Source organism: Pongo pygmaeus, chromosome 8, assembly GCF_028885625.2.
Source record: "Pongo pygmaeus isolate AG05252 chromosome 8, NHGRI_mPonPyg2-v2.0_pri, whole genome shotgun sequence".
Lineage (NCBI taxonomy): Eukaryota > Metazoa > Chordata > Mammalia > Primates > Hominidae > Pongo > Pongo pygmaeus.
The window spans coordinates 72,955,450-72,970,201 of record NC_072381.2 but is presented as its reverse complement, the minus strand read 5'-3'; the positions used below and the strand labels follow the sequence as shown (position 1 = coordinate 72,970,201).

The 14,752-nt window shown below is 52.1% G+C and overlaps 1 protein-coding gene across 1 annotated transcript; it reads right to left on the bottom strand.

Annotated features, from left to right (window-relative positions):
• Positions 1 to 1,610: 1,610 nt before the first annotated feature.
• On the bottom strand, positions 1,611 to 14,500 carry TACR2 (tachykinin receptor 2). Its single transcript, XM_054436623.2, has 5 exons — positions 13,498 to 14,500; positions 12,510 to 12,704; positions 6,524 to 6,677; positions 4,781 to 4,977; positions 1,611 to 2,792 (listed from the first exon to the last, which is right to left on the bottom strand). Exons 1-5 carry the CDS (start codon positions 13,887 to 13,889, stop codon positions 2,534 to 2,536), a joined length of 1,197 nt encoding a protein of 398 aa, XP_054292598.1. The 5' UTR covers positions 13,890 to 14,500; the 3' UTR covers positions 1,611 to 2,533.
• Between the last annotated feature and the right edge of the window lie 252 nt (positions 14,501 to 14,752).

Below are 14,752 nucleotides of genomic sequence, written 5' to 3'. Positions count from 1 at the left end.
GCCACTTGGCTTCCAGGCTGCTTGGGTTCAGTGAGAGGACTGCAACACTGGTCCCCTCTCTGCCATCCCCACACGGATCCTGCCCTTCATCTTCCTGTCTGCCAACCCCAAGACAAAGGATGAAGTGTGCTCTGCCCCACCCCTCTCCGCCCCCTCTACCCAAACACAGATGAAATCTTCAAGCAGCCCAGGGTGGCTGCACTCTCCCGCTCCTGGATCTTTTTTCTTTATTTTTTATTTTTATTTTCTGTAGACAGGGTCTCACTGTGTTGCCAGGGCTGGTCTCCAACTCCTGAGCTCAAGCAATCTGCCCGCCTCGGCCTCCCACACTGCTGGGATTATAGGCGCGAGCCATCGCTCCCGGCCCACCCCTCCTGGATCTTAGATTGACCTCATCCCTAGGAAATTAACTGTTGTCTGACCTTTTACTCTCCCTTCCCACCTCCACCTCAAGAGATTCCTGGTCTATTCCCAGGCTACCATTTTGGATTCTCCCCCAGCCTTGGTGGGTTCCATGTCACTCTGCACCCAAGCACCCTGTGATGTCCCAAGCCGCAACTGCGGCTCTAAGTGGCTTCCCGCGGGACCGATTGCCAGACCACCAGAGTCCCTTTATTAGGGGCATGGTGCTGGTGTCTATGGAGCAGTGATTTTTTGGAGAACACAGATAACATTACATCTTTCAGTGTGCACTGACAATGCTACATGGCTCTTCTGCAGGGGAACCAGGGCGTGGAGGCTGAGTTGGCAAGCAGGAGGAGGTGTGCCCCTGGAATGGGCTGGGCCAGACCAGGAGCTTTCTGGGAGTTGGGACAGTTACTGCTTTCTGCCCTCTAGCTTCTTGCTGCAGAAGTGGGAGTGGGAGCTGTGCTGCTGCTTTGTAGGTGGCTTTTGTGTAAAATAGTTAAAAGTCATGGCTAACAGCCAGGTGTGGTGGCTCACATCTGTAATCCCACCACTTCAGGAGACAGGCAGGAGGAATGATTGAGCCCAGGAGTTCAAGACCAGCCTGGACAACACAGCAAGACCCCATATCTACAAAAAACTTAAAAACTAGCTGGGTGTGGTGGTATGTACCTGTGGTCCCAGCTACATGGGAGACTGAGGCAGGAGGCTCCCCTGAGCCCAGGAGGTTGAGGCTGCAGTGAGCCATGATGGTGCCACTGCACTCCTGCCTGGGTCTCACAGAGTGAAACCCTGTCTCAAAAACAAACAAACAAACAAAAAAAGTCCTGGCTACCATGTATTGGGCACTTAATCTGGTCTGGCCTGCTAGTTTATAGACATTACTCCCATTGTTCCTCACAGCATCCCTGTGAAGTAGTTTTGATACTGGGCAGAGGTCAAAGTGACTTGCCTGAGGAAACACAGCTGACTTTTTTGGCTCTTAATCACCGTCGACGTGGGCTGTATCTGACTTCTTAAATACTGAGACAGAGAAGCCCTCAGCTGACCCAGTCACTGGGCTTTGTGAAATAAGAAGTTTCCTGCTTTGTATCCACAGCCTAATGACGAATCAGGGTCATGGTTGCATTGCCCACAGATACGTTTTGTTTAACTTATGCAAAGTTTATGAAAATGTGGGTCAAATTCAACAAATCTGGAAGACTCACATACAAATGTGGATTTTTAGCTTCTCTTGAAAGATTTAGAAGATCTAGCAACAGTGGGCTCCCATTACCATGTGGCAACGTTTGTCCAGAGCTGAGTAGTTCTCGTCCCCTTTGAATGCCTGTCCTCTCCAGGTTGCCATGGCCCCCACCATTCCCTATTAGCTCAAACTGAGGGTGGAAGTCAGTTGTCTTTCATCATCACATTTGCAGTTTTTCTTTTATACATATTCTTGTATGCCCCAGGAAGGCATTTGAGCTTGCATCTCCTAGATTAGATAAATATCAGCTTACACTGTCTTTTCTGACCCTTACTGGATCCCCTGAAGTGCTCTCTGAGATGGGTGGCTGAGTCCTCTTAAAGTCAGCATCCTTTCTGGAGTTCTGGCCCCATGTTGTCTTTGTATTGGTATACTGAAGGATGGGACATAAGCTGAACTTTCAGATGTGGTCCTCTCAATTGGCTACTTCTCAAAGGGTGCTACACCTCATTCTGCAGCCAGGCACAAGGCTTCAGGGTTCAGTAGGCACCTATCTCAGTCCATTTGTGTTGCTTTCATGGAATACCTGAGACTAGGTAATTTACAAAGAAAAGAGGTTTATTTGGCTCGTGATTCTGGTGGCTGGAATATCCAAGATTGGGCAGCTGCATCTGGTGAAGGCCTCAGGCTGCTGCTTGTCACGGTGGAAGGTGGAAGGGAAGTGTTGTGTGCAAAGAGATCACATGATGAGAGAGGAAGCAAGACAGGGAAACTGAGGACACCACACTCTTTCTAACAACTTGTTATCTTGGGAACTAGTCCATTCCGACAAGAGTGATGATTCACTCCAGCTGGAAGGCATTAATCTATTCATAAGGGATCCATCCCCAATACCCAAACACCTCCCACTAACCCCTACCTCCCAACACTGCCACATTCGGATCAAATTTCAACATGAGTTTTGGTGGGGACAAGCAAACCATACCCAAACCATAGCCCTGATCCATCCTGGGGACGCCCCCCGTCTCCACTGGTAGCCTCGGAGAGGGCTGCATCCCCAGCCATGAACAAAGTCTCCTTAGTGTGACACCTGTTGACTCTCGTGGAGAGGGAGGGCGTGGGAGTCAGCTCGAGCTTATCTTCCTTGGTGGGTGTGACCCACGGGCAGCAGCGGAAGGCAAGCCGGAATCCAGAGCGAAACCTGGGGGAGCGAGGGGCACCTTGAGCCAGGGAGTTAGGAGCACAGGAGCTGTGATGTGACTGCCCCCACCACCAGGAAACTGACTCCCTTCCAGAGGAAAGTCACTGTCTCTCTCCAAGAGCCTCCCATGGCTCAGGGGCTCTTGAGAGATGCCTTCGTGGGTGAGTTTGGTTTTTGGAAACTGCCAGAGTGTTCTGGAGCTGGGTCTAGTGAATGAAGTGGGTGACTAAGCTGATTTAGGTCATCTGTTATTACAAACAAAAAACCACCCCAGCATAATTACTAAAAAAAACAAAAAACAAACAAAAAAAAACAGCAGATGTTCTTGTTTGACTTGTTAACTGGCTTCTAAGGGAGGAGTCAAAGAAGAACCTGCTAAAACACAATGGAGGCTTTGGCAACTTGGGAAAACAAGGATGTTTTTCCCAAGGGGACTGCATTGAAAAACCCACACTCAGAGCCACCAAGTTCTGATGCATTTGCCTGAAAACAAACAGCTCTCCCCATGGCAGCACTGAACGGGAGTTCAGAGGAAGCACACACGGTGAGTGGAAGAAATCAGACGGCAGAAAGGGAACGCCGGCCGCTCAGAGAAGGGAATGATCCAGAAGTGATGTCAGGATCTTGTAGAGCCTGGGGTGTTGTTTAGACTCCCAGGGACTGTATCTCCCTTGGGTAGCAGGAGAGTGATCAACCCACAGACACAGTGGGCTGGTGGCCCCTCCCAGATGTCAGAGTCCCTGTCTCCAGGTTTTCAATCCCACAAGTCTTTAAAAGAGAAATGCGTGGTGTGAGTATAAGACGACAGGCCTTGGAGACACATGGAGTCCTGGCTTTACTGTTTGTCGTATGAATTTGGGAGCATCTTACATTCTGAAGCTCAGTTTCCCCATCTGTAGAGTGGGGGTGACACCTGCTTCTCTCCTATTATCTACTTCCCTCTCAGGAGATAGAGGGTTCTGGCCTCCTGCAAAAAATCATAGCTCCTTACTTCCTTTTGGCCTGCCCCAGGCAGGTGAAATGTCTGAGCAACAAAGATCCCAATGGCATTATGAGTGGCCTGGCTACCTGGCCAGGGAGGTGACAAAAAACATGAACAAAGAGGTCCAAGGCCAACTTTGCCCACATCATTGTCTCACTGAGGTGAGACTGTGTCCACCTCTTGCCGCCCCTTACTTGCCCCACCTTCAGGGTTTCTTGCTACTGAAAGGCCTGCCCTGCAGAACTCCTGGGGCTGGGTTCCTGCCTGACTCACCACCCCCCACCTCTCCAGGTGCCCCAGAGCAAGTGCAGGCCCCTCTCTGGGACTCATTTCCTCAGAATCACAAGGGCTAGGGAAACTGGATGATGCCAGGAGAGTGAGATTCTGGCCCCCTCCTTCCTGGCTGTCTCTGACAAGGTCACTTCCCAGCTGCCCTGAAAGTCCCTGGAGGACAGGGCATGCACTGTGAGCTTTCCAGGCAGCAGCCTGCTCCACCCCTGTGCTGGCCCCAGCCCCCATCCACTGCTTCCACTGCCGGATGGGTGCCACTCACTCGGCTCCAGGAAAGCCCTCAGTAGGAAGCTCGTGAAAATACTAGAACAGAAGTCAGTCCCTCCCTCCTGCTACTTAGCTTTTCTTTCCTTCGTCTGTCTGTCCCGCCCCCTCTCTGTGACTCTCCCCTCCCCTCCATCTCTCTGGCCGTCGCTTCTCTCTTCTCTTGCCCCAGACACAGAACCCAGAAGAGCCAGCAGGAACAGACAGTGAGAGCTACAGCCTGGGAGACGGCGAGGCTTTGGGGAGGAAGGGGGCTCAAGCTAGGCCCAGGCCAGAGGGATTATTGTGCTGGGGGCTGAGTGTGAGGACGGCTTTCTCATGTAGGCTGGGGGCACAGGGCCACAGGTTCCAGCAGGAACGAGGGTGGATGCTTGAGCTGTGTAGGGGAGCCCACCTGGGGCTGGGCAGTGGGGCCCTGAGGGCAGAGGGTGGGGCTGGAGTGGGGGCTCACCTGTGGTTGAGGCAGCAGTAGATGATGGGATTGTACATGGTGGAGCTCATGGCCAACCAGAAGAGTGCCAGGTAGACTTGCTGGATGAACTTGTGGCAGTAGATGTCCTCCTGGAAGCTGCCCAGGATGAAGTAGAGGTGGTAGGGCAGCCAGCAGATGGCAAACGTCACCACCACCAGCACCATGGTCTTCACAAACTGGTCCAGGAGAGGCTCAAGTTACTTCTTAGTGCGCAAGCCCCAGCCCCAGCCCTCCGAGGGCAGACGCAGAGGACCCCTTGCACCCACCTGGGAATTGCTCCACACTCAGACCCCGTTAGCTCTATTACTCAGGCCTCTGAGCATGTTTTGTCCAGACCTTCCTGAGCCCCCAACCTCAGAGGGCCGTGCTCACACCGGTCCCTCTGCCCACACTACCATCCTTCCTTTGAAGTCCTCACTCCTTGAAGCCCAGCTCAATGGCCACTTCCTACAAAAGGTGTCTGGGACCCCTTCATTCACTGCAGCTCCCCCTACCTGGAGAGTGGCTGAGCTCTCTCTCCTAACCTCATCCCTAGGGGAACCCCTGTGTCAGCTATGCGTTCCCAGGCCGCCCCCTCTCTGGGATCCGTATCGGCACAGCCCTTCTCTCTGTGGGCTGTAAGGTTCCAACCAGGGACCCCTGCCTCTGCCCACGGGTCAGCTCCTGGACCTCCCGCTCCTCGGAGCCTGGCCCCTGCAGGCACACTCCTGCTCCGTTTGGCAGCCCAGCATGCCAATTACAAAAGGTCTGGGGGCTTCTGGGCACCCTGATCCTCACCTAGGTTCTGGGTTGAGACCCCTAGTGTGGAGCAGATGGAGGCCAGTGCTCCATAAGGGGCACCAGATGGCGCCCACGTGCAGCTATCTCCCCGAACCACCCTGTGAAAGATGCCTACTATTGGATGAGAAGCATGGCTTTGACCTGGCTACATGATGTGGTTAACCCATTACCTCCCCTGTTGCCTGGCAGGAAGGGGGCAAGGACAAGCTTGGACTGAAGGAGGGTGAAGGGGGTCTGGGGCACAGAGGGCTACATCAGGACCTTCGGGGGACCCTGGATGGCAGGGAGTAGGGGGACACTGCCACTTCTGGAAGAAACTGGAGACAGATTTGATGAAGCTGGACAACAATCTGGTCTCCACGACCTCTGGGGTCCGCAGTTCCAGCCTTTGAGCGCTTTCCTGTGACTGTCTAGGCACCTTCTATATGTGGGGCTTCTCAATTTCAACATTCTGATTATTCAAAAAGTCTAAGATTTTAATATTTTATCATTCTAAGATTCTTGGGGGTATCTGAATTCTTGGGGCTTTAGGAGTTCCTGACTCCCCTAACATTCTGAGAAGTTTCTTTAATTTTTTTTTTGTCTTTTTTTTTTCTCCCTTTTTGTGGAGAACGGGGTCTCACTATATTGCCCAGGCAGGCCTCGAACTCCTGACCTCAAGCTATCCTCCCGCCTTTGCCTCCCTGAGAACTGGGATTACAGGCGTGAGCCGCCGCGCCCGGCAAGTTTCTTTAATTTAGTATTTGACCAAAGACCAAAGGCAAATCCGCCCGGCCGGGAGGAACGCGGTCAGGCTCTGGCCCCAGACTTCGCGCAAAGGCAGCTTCCGCAAGCTTCTCCCGGGCGCCCTCTTGTGGACCGGCCTTGAGACCGCAAGGGCGGCTCCCCAGGGCGGGGCCAGGCCCTGTCCCGCCCCCGTCAGGCCCCCGCCCCCGCGCCCACCTTCTTCTTGGCCTGCAGGTGGCGCAGGTTGGCACCGTGCGCCTGATGTCCGGGCACTGCGCGCCTCCAGAGCGTGAGGCCGATGACGCTGTAGGCGACGAACATCACCGCGAGCGGCAGGAAGTAGATGAGGGCGATCACCACGAGGTGGTACCTGCAGAGAGAGCCGGGGCCTGGGCAGCGGAGGGCCCGGGGGCGACTCCGAAGTCTGCCAGCGCCTGGTCCTGGGACCCCGCGGGCACTGTGGAGCCGCCCCTGCGGGTCCACCCTGGGCGCCTCCCAGGGACTTGGTTTGATTTAAACAAAAATAAAGGGGACACTGGGTAGCCTGTGTGCCAGGAGACGGCTTCCCCTGCAAAAGGGACGCCAGCAGTAGCCCTGCGTCCTTCCATATCACGTCCTTCCACGTGATAGACACGCGTCAAAAAAACGAAAAGTGAACGAAACAAATTAAAAAATAATTTGTTTGCAATTTAAAATACCATTAAGCACAAAGGAGGCAGTAAAATTATCCCACTCTCACCACTATTAACATTAACTATTAATATCTGGCATATTTTTTCCAGAATCATATGTATGAATAGTAGTCACCCCTGATGGGAGTTTCACTTTCCCGGGTTTCAGTTACCCCTCCCAACTGCGGATCCAAAATAGGGGAGGACAGTACAACAAGATATTTTGAGAGGGAAGGCCTCATTCACAGAAGTTTAATTACAGTATATTGTTATACTTGTTCTGTTTTATTAGTAGTTACTGTTAATCTCTTACTGTGCCTAATTTATAAATTAAACTTTATCATAGGTATGTTGAGGAAAAAAACAGTATATATATATACATATAGAAAGAATTCGGTACTATCTGAAGTTTCAAGCATCCACCGGGGGTCTTGGAGTGTATCCTACAGTATAGCCATATATGTATACGTATATGTATACTTATATGTATATGTACATATATATATATAATCTGTATCTGTCTGGATGGATAAAATGACTGGTGTTAATAAGGCTCCATCTGTACCAACATAGCTATGGAGGAATGGGACAGTGGAAAAGCGCCATATATCACATGCTGCTGTGTCATCTGCTTACGGCTTATCAGCATTTGGCTGGGAACCTTGTCTGTGCCAGCAAATGCTCTTTCATACCATCTTTGAGGAAGTGATGCAGAGTACCATTGCGTGGCTTCCTACCCTGTCCCCAGGGAGGACACTGGGTTGTGTTGAGGCTTTTCATTTCGTTTTGGAAACAGTGTAGGCCAGGCGTGGTGGCTCATGCCTGTAATCCCTAAACTTTGGGAGACCAGGATGGGAGGACTGCTTGAGCCCAGGAATTTGAGGCCAGCCTGGGCAAGATAGTGAGACCCTATCTCTATAAAAAAAAATTAAAAAAATTAGCCAGGCATAGTGGGGCACACCTATAATTCCAGCTACTCAGGAGGCTGAGGCAAGAGGTTCACTTGAGCCCGGGAGATCAAGGCTGCAGTGAGCTATGATTGGGCCACTGCGCCCTAGCCTGGGCGATGGAGTGAGACCCTGTCGGAAAAAAAAAAAGACAGTGTCCCCAGTTCTCAGATCTCTGGTTTATGAGTGAAGCTGCAGCCTCTCTCTGATGAGCTGCAGGCTGGGGACTGACTCCCAGGCAGGTCTGCAGTGGGAGCCTGTGGAGACAAAAGTGACTCCATCTTGGATGCCACTCCCCTGTGTTGACTTCCGATTCGCCCCAGTCTTGTGAATGCCTTCTGATTTCTACTTTATTTACTGCCCCTAGTGTAAGAACATGTCAATCTTGATGTTACTCCACAAATCGTAGGCTGTGATGCACATAGCATTCTTGCCTGTTCTGGAGGGCTGCCTTTGGTTGTCTCGCTGGAGCACGAATACCCTTTCCCTATGGTATCTAAGCCTTGCGTCTGGGGTGTGAGAATGCAGAGCTCCACCTGTCTTGTGGCCACCCAAGATCCCACTTCGGTCTGTAACTTCCCTCAATAAATCACCCAATACTGACAAACTGGATTTGTTCTGCCTCCTTCTTTGGGTCTCGGCTCCTTTGGCATTTGGGGGTCCCTTTCATGGAACAGAGTCCTTGGAGCATTCCAACAATGGGCCTGAGACCCCTGGTCCTGTCATTTGACTTTTTCTTTCTTACTGGGAGGACTGAGGTGTTCCCAAACCTCCTGCTTCTACCTGCCGTGTGCTAGGCTTGTTGGGCCCCTTTCTAGAGGTGCTGCCACCCCAAGGGAAGGGGACCCATGGTGAAACCACCTTTGCAAAAATAACTGAGGAAATTATGACAGTGAAAGAAATCAGACCTAACCAACTCTATCTTGCTTCTAATCCTTAAGCTGTCCTTGTTCATGCCTGGGCATAGGCCAAACTATCTTTGGGAAGGAATTCAGTTCATGATTTTACTCTGAAACAAAATTGATAACAGCCGTTTCCTGAAAAGACCCCCTTCTTGCCTGGGATCCAATCTGCCTTTCCAGGACCAACAAATTAGCTACAAGAATAGAAATTAGTTTAGGGGTCATGCAGCCTCTGGCTCCAAGAGTTTGAACCTCCCCCAAATTCCTGGGGGGTAACATCACTATTGTAAAACCTAAGATCAGTGCTTGAGATATTTTGCAGACCCTGCACTCAGTGGATCAGCTGACACCACCCAGACCGGGTAATCTGACTCAACCAGTTCTGCTATCGCACCCAGGAACAGAAGACAGCAAGAAAACCTCATTTCAACCCCCTATGATTCCATCTCCAACCCAACCAATCAGCACTCCCCATTTGCCAAGCCCCTACCTGCCAAATTATCTTTAAAGACTGATTCCTGAATGCTAAGGGAGACTGATTTGATTATGTTTTTGTTTTTTTTTTTTTTTTTTGAGATGGAGCTTTGTTCTTGTTGCCCAGGCTGGAGTGCAATGGTGGGGTCTCGGCTCACCACAACCTCCACCTCCCAGGTTCAAGTGATCCTCCTGCCTCAGTCTCCCAAGTAGCTGAGATTACAGGTGCCTGCCACCACGCCCTACTAATTTTTGTATTTTTAGTAGAGACAGGGTTTTACCATGTTGGCTGGGCTAGTCTTGAACTCCTGACCACTGCCTTGGCCTCCCAAAGTGCTGGGATTACAGGCGTGAGCCAACGCGCCTGGCCTGATTTGAGTAATTATAAAACTCTGGTCTCCTGCACAGCCGGCTCTGCATGAATTACTTTTTCTCCACTGCAATTCCCCTGTCTTGATAAATCAGTTCTGTCTAGGCAGCAGGCAAGATGAACCCATTGGGTGATTATAATGGCTCCGGTAAATCTCTCTCCTAAAGTTTTGTGTTTAGAATTCTGCTTGGGTTCTTTTGGCAAGCATGCCAATTACAAGAGGTTCAGGTGCTCCTAGACTCTCTGATCCTCAAGTAGGCTTTGGGTTGAGAACCCCAGTGTGGAGCAGATAAGAGGGGAGGAGGGGCAACGAGGGCCAGGGCCCATCACCTTACAGAGTGAGGATCTACAGGGCCACCTATCTCAGTGTCCAGATAGGAAACTGAGGCCCAGAGAGGCACAGGAAGTCTGTGTCATACACAGACTTAATCATGACCAGATTTAATCATGACCAAATTTCCCCTTTTCTGAGGGTCAGCACTGTGGGAGTCAGAACAGGGCTCTTGTCCAGCCTCTTGTTTAAAGCATGATTTTAGGCAAGTCAGGGCTTTCCCTCAGCCTCAGTTTCCCCATCTGTAAAAGGAGGAGGCCATCTCTAAGTCCTTCCTTAGCAGGAGCCACACTCCTCTGTTGCTTGCTCCTCGGATGTTGTGCAGGACAGAAATTCACCCTGGGCTAGGTCTCCATTGCAGAAGACAGAGGGGAAGAGTTCCAGGGGCCGCCTTTTTTTGTTTGTTTTGTTTTGAGATGGAATTTCGCTCTTGTCGCCCAGGCTGGAGTGCAATGGTGTGATCTTGGCTCACTGCAACCTCCACCTCCCAGGTTCAAGCGATTCTCCTGCCTCAGCCTCCCAAGTAGCTGGGATTACAGGCACCCACCATCACACCCAGCTAATTTTTATATTTTTAATAGAGACAGGGTTTCATCACGTTGGCCAGGCTGGTCTTGAACTCCTGACCTCAGGTGATCTGCCCGCCTTGGCCTCCCAAAGGGAGTCTTTTTGTATTTTGATTTTGGGGGTGTGTGCACATGTTCCTGAAGAGGGCATCTTTAATTTCATCAGATTCCTAATTACACACAGTTACATGAGCCTGTGTGGATGGAGCCCTCATCCTAAATTAGGCTCTCCCCCAAGAAAAACAATAACATATTCTCACACTTAAAACCAGACTTTCCCCAAATCCTTTCGGAATTTTAAGTAACACCAAAGTATGGCTTTCCTAGCCCACCCCTGCCCGCCTGTTTTTCCCAGTCGCCTGAATCTGGGTTGGAACTCGCTGTTCCCGGAGAGCTGGCGCGCACAGTTGTCCTGTATTAAGGTGGAGAAATACCGCCCCCAAGTGGCCGGTCTCAATATGTTCTGCTCTCCACCCTTTGCTGAGCCAGAAAGCGGGGCATTCCCCATATATGGATACTGCCCTCCGTGAGAGGGTGGGGTGCAGGGAGGGGCAGAGACTCTGGGCAGGGCCTCTCCTCGAGACTCGCCAGTCCACAGGAACGGCTTCTCAGAAGAACGGCGCCTTCCCTATCCCTGAAGCCCACAAGAGCAGCCTTCTCCTGGCAGGTGCTCAGGACAGATGGAGACCAGGCAGGGAGGGTGTTGGAGGAGAGGTGTGTTGCCATGGCTACTTGGCAGCCCTCACCTCGGACCATGCACACCCTCATGCTTGGGGCAGCTGGGACTTTGTGGGAAGGATCTGCCACCCCCAGGTGTGTTTTCATGTGTCCCCTATTTAAGCTACCACATACTGGGTACCAGTTCTGTGCCAGGCATGGTGCTAAGGGCTTCAGGTACACTATCTCATTAATGCTCACAAAGCAAGGTACTATTATGAATCCTTATTTTAGAGAGAGAAAGCTAGAGGTTCAGCGGTTACGTGAGTGTGAGGCATCCTCCGGCCAGGTGGGAGCAGGCCACGACTTGGGCCTGACTGAGCCCAGAACCCCAGTCAGTTCTCTAGCCTCTACCGAGCAACGGCTCAGTGCCTGGGGACCACAAAGACACATTGTGAGATCCTCGGAAACTGAGGCCGGAATGGAGAAAGGACTCACCCAGGGTCACACAGCAGCTGGGCCATGCCTGAGTTCCTCTAACCCTGCCCTCCCTGCCTCCAGCCCGTGATGCCCACCTCGGCAGCCTGAAAATGTCCCAGGCTCCATCATGGACCCTTTCTGCCTCAGTCTTCTGTCGCTTTGTGGCCTGAGCATATAGTCTCCCCCAAACACACGCCTACACACGTCCCTAACACATGCCTGTGTGCAAACACATCTACAGACATGCCCACACACTTGCACGTGCACACACAGGCAGAAATGGGTGCCTCATGTTCATGTGACATGTACAGTCACTTACACGTGTGCATGCATGCATATCCTTATCTAAGGATGCACGGGTGCATATTTGAGTAGCAGAGTGGTGAGGAGATTGGGCCCTGGGCAGGATTGCTTGGATTTGAATCCCTAGCTGGATTCAAATGACTAGCTGGATTTGAATTACTAGCTGTGTGGTTTTGGGCATGTTACTTAGTTTTTCAGTGCCTCAGTTTCTTCATCTAAAAATTGGTAAGAATAATAATATAGTATATACCCCACATTGTTAGGAGAATTAAATGGGTCAATATATGTAAAGTGCTAAGAACAGATCGGCTACATCGTGTGTGTTGCTTACTAAGCATATAGGTATATTCACATAATCCCGTGTACACTCACTCATGTGTACACCCATGCACACACACCACACATGCATGGTTATGGATGCATGCACGCACGCGTACACACACACACGTGCACACGCACACACACACACTGTTGCCCTCCACAATCCCCCAGAGGCCTTACAGGAGGAGTGTCTTGCCCCCGCTGTCTTCGGGCCAGGCCACCACGCACTTGGTAGCACCCTGGTCCATGGTGACGGTGGAGTAGAAGCACTGGGGGGAGGCCAGGGCGAGAGCCACCAGCCAGATGCCAGCAATAACCGCCTTGGTGCCGGGGGCTGAAAGCCGAGGCTGGAAGGGGTGGACGATGGCCATGTACCTGTGAGCAGAGGGCAGCTTGAGCGGCAGGGGCCCTCCTGTTAGCCCAGCTCCCTTTCCCCTGTCTTCTTCTCTCCCAACCCAGGCCCACGCCCTCTAGCCCTTCCCTGCACTGCTGCCATCTGCCAATATCATAGTATCAGCCGACCTGCAGAGAGCCCGCTGGGCTGGTGACTCTCCCACAGCCACACAGCACACTGATGCCTTGGAACCCCAGCCCAGGCACCTCAGCCCACCATTTCCCTCTGGGCATGGACAAGCCCATGGACGGCCACAAGAAAGCCACACTGGAAGCCCATCTCAGGGCAAGACCAAGCATCCAACATTAGCCTGAAGCTCAGCCCTGAGCAGCGTTGGGAAAATAATTGGCCCTATTAGGTTATAATTGCAAGCAACCTTAACATTTTCCCCTCGTGTAATCTATCTGGAATAATAAAAAAACAGTATAAGACATATCTTTGGAGTGAAAGAAAGACAACAAAACAAAGATCAACTCCAGGAAAGAACACTTCAGAAGGTCCCTAAAACATTGCCCACTTCCCCTACAGACTTGAACAACCCGTCTAGTGCATCTAGTGCAAAGTACTTCTTTGTGTCTAACCCGCAGTCTACTTTCTTCGGCTCCACAGTCCCCCCGCCTTCCAGATTCATAGTTTTGAACCATGACCAGATTTGGGAGGCCATTCCCGTGGTTCTACCCAAACTTGCTGTGTGACCACAGGCATGTCACCACCCTTGTCTGAGCCCCAGCTCAGTGAGGAGGCTCCCCCCAGCTTCCCCAAGGACCCTCTTGCCTGTCAGCAGCAATGGCGGTCATGGAGTAGATGCTGACAAACATGGCTGTGATGGGGAAGAGGTTCTGGAAGTAGCAGAAGGCACGGCCAAAGTACCAGATGTTGTGGCTGGCATAGACAAAGTTGAAGGCGGCGTTGAAGGCAGCCATGCAGAGGTCGGCCAGCGCCAGATTGACGATGAAGTAGTTGGTGACTGTGCGCATCCTCCGATGGGCCAGGATGATCCAGATGACGGTGGCATTGCCCGTCACGGCCACCAGCACCAGGGCCAGGTAGGCTGTGGCCCACAGTGCCAGCTGCCAGCCGGGCATGGAGAAGGCTGTGGTGCCCGTGGTGTTGCTCTCAGGGCCAGATGAGATATTGGCTTCAGTCACAATGTCACATGTCCCCATGGCTGCTTCTGGGTCTGGAACAAAGGGCCTGGCTCCTCGGCTCCTCGGCTCCTCGGCTCCTCCCGGATTTGCTATGGAAGAGAACTCCCCTTGAGAGCATGGGAATATGGGGGCAGGGAGAGGAGCAGATGCCAAGCGTGGTGGCACATCAGGAGAGCCTGAGGCCACTCCTAGGTCTCAGGCAAAGATGAGCTGGGCTGAGCACAAAGCCCAGTCCAGAACCATTGTCATTTCAGATTCCATCCTTCCGGCCACACTTCTCGAATGTCACGTGGAAGCACAGAATTCAAATCACAGCGTCAGAGCAGAAAACATCCTTATAAATCAACCCCTTCACTGAAGAGATGGAAGACAGAGATTCCAAGAGGGGACGGGACCAGCCCAGGTCACTCAGGAAGTTGGTGACAAGTTAGGACTCGAACCCAGGTTTCTCGTCACGTAATTCAGGAAACCTTCCAGATCAGAGGAATGCACAGCGGGAGTCTCTGGAGTCCACAGGTCAATGGCGCAGCAGCCTCTCTCCAGGCTTTGGGGTGCAAGCCGGGCTGGATGCTGGGTGCTCAGGACTCTGCCAGCTGCCAGCCCTCGCTGCAGCTTCCCTGCTGTTCTCTGGGGCAGGGCCGGCGGGGGCCTTGGCAGAGGTGCTGCCTGCTCACGAGGTGGGGCTTTGGCTCCCGCCCCTGGTCCCACCCCCTGCTTGGCCTTGTCTCTTGAAAGATTTAGGACTGGCTGCAGGGGCAGGGAGAGACTTGGGGGAGATGGGGCTGGTACAGAGGGCCCAGCTCTCGGCGGGTGTTGACTTTCAGCCCAGGACAGGAGCTACGTCTGAAGAGTGATTCTCAATACAGAAGGAGTTCTAGCCT

Excerpts from the sequence above, each read along its gene's own strand:
- TACR2 (XM_054436623.2), bottom strand. The coding sequence starts at position 13,889 with ATGGGGACATGTGACATTGTGACTGAAGCCAATATCTCATCTGGCCCT. Across the intron at positions 6,678-12,509 it reads GGGGGCAAGACACTCCTCCT|GTACCACCTCGTGGTGATCG; the intron begins GTAAGGCCTCTG and ends CTCTCTCTGCAG. Across the intron at positions 2,793-4,780 it reads TACTGCTGCCTCAACCACAG|GTTTCGCTCTGGATTCCGGC; the intron begins GTGAGCCCCCAC and ends TCGCTCCCCCAG.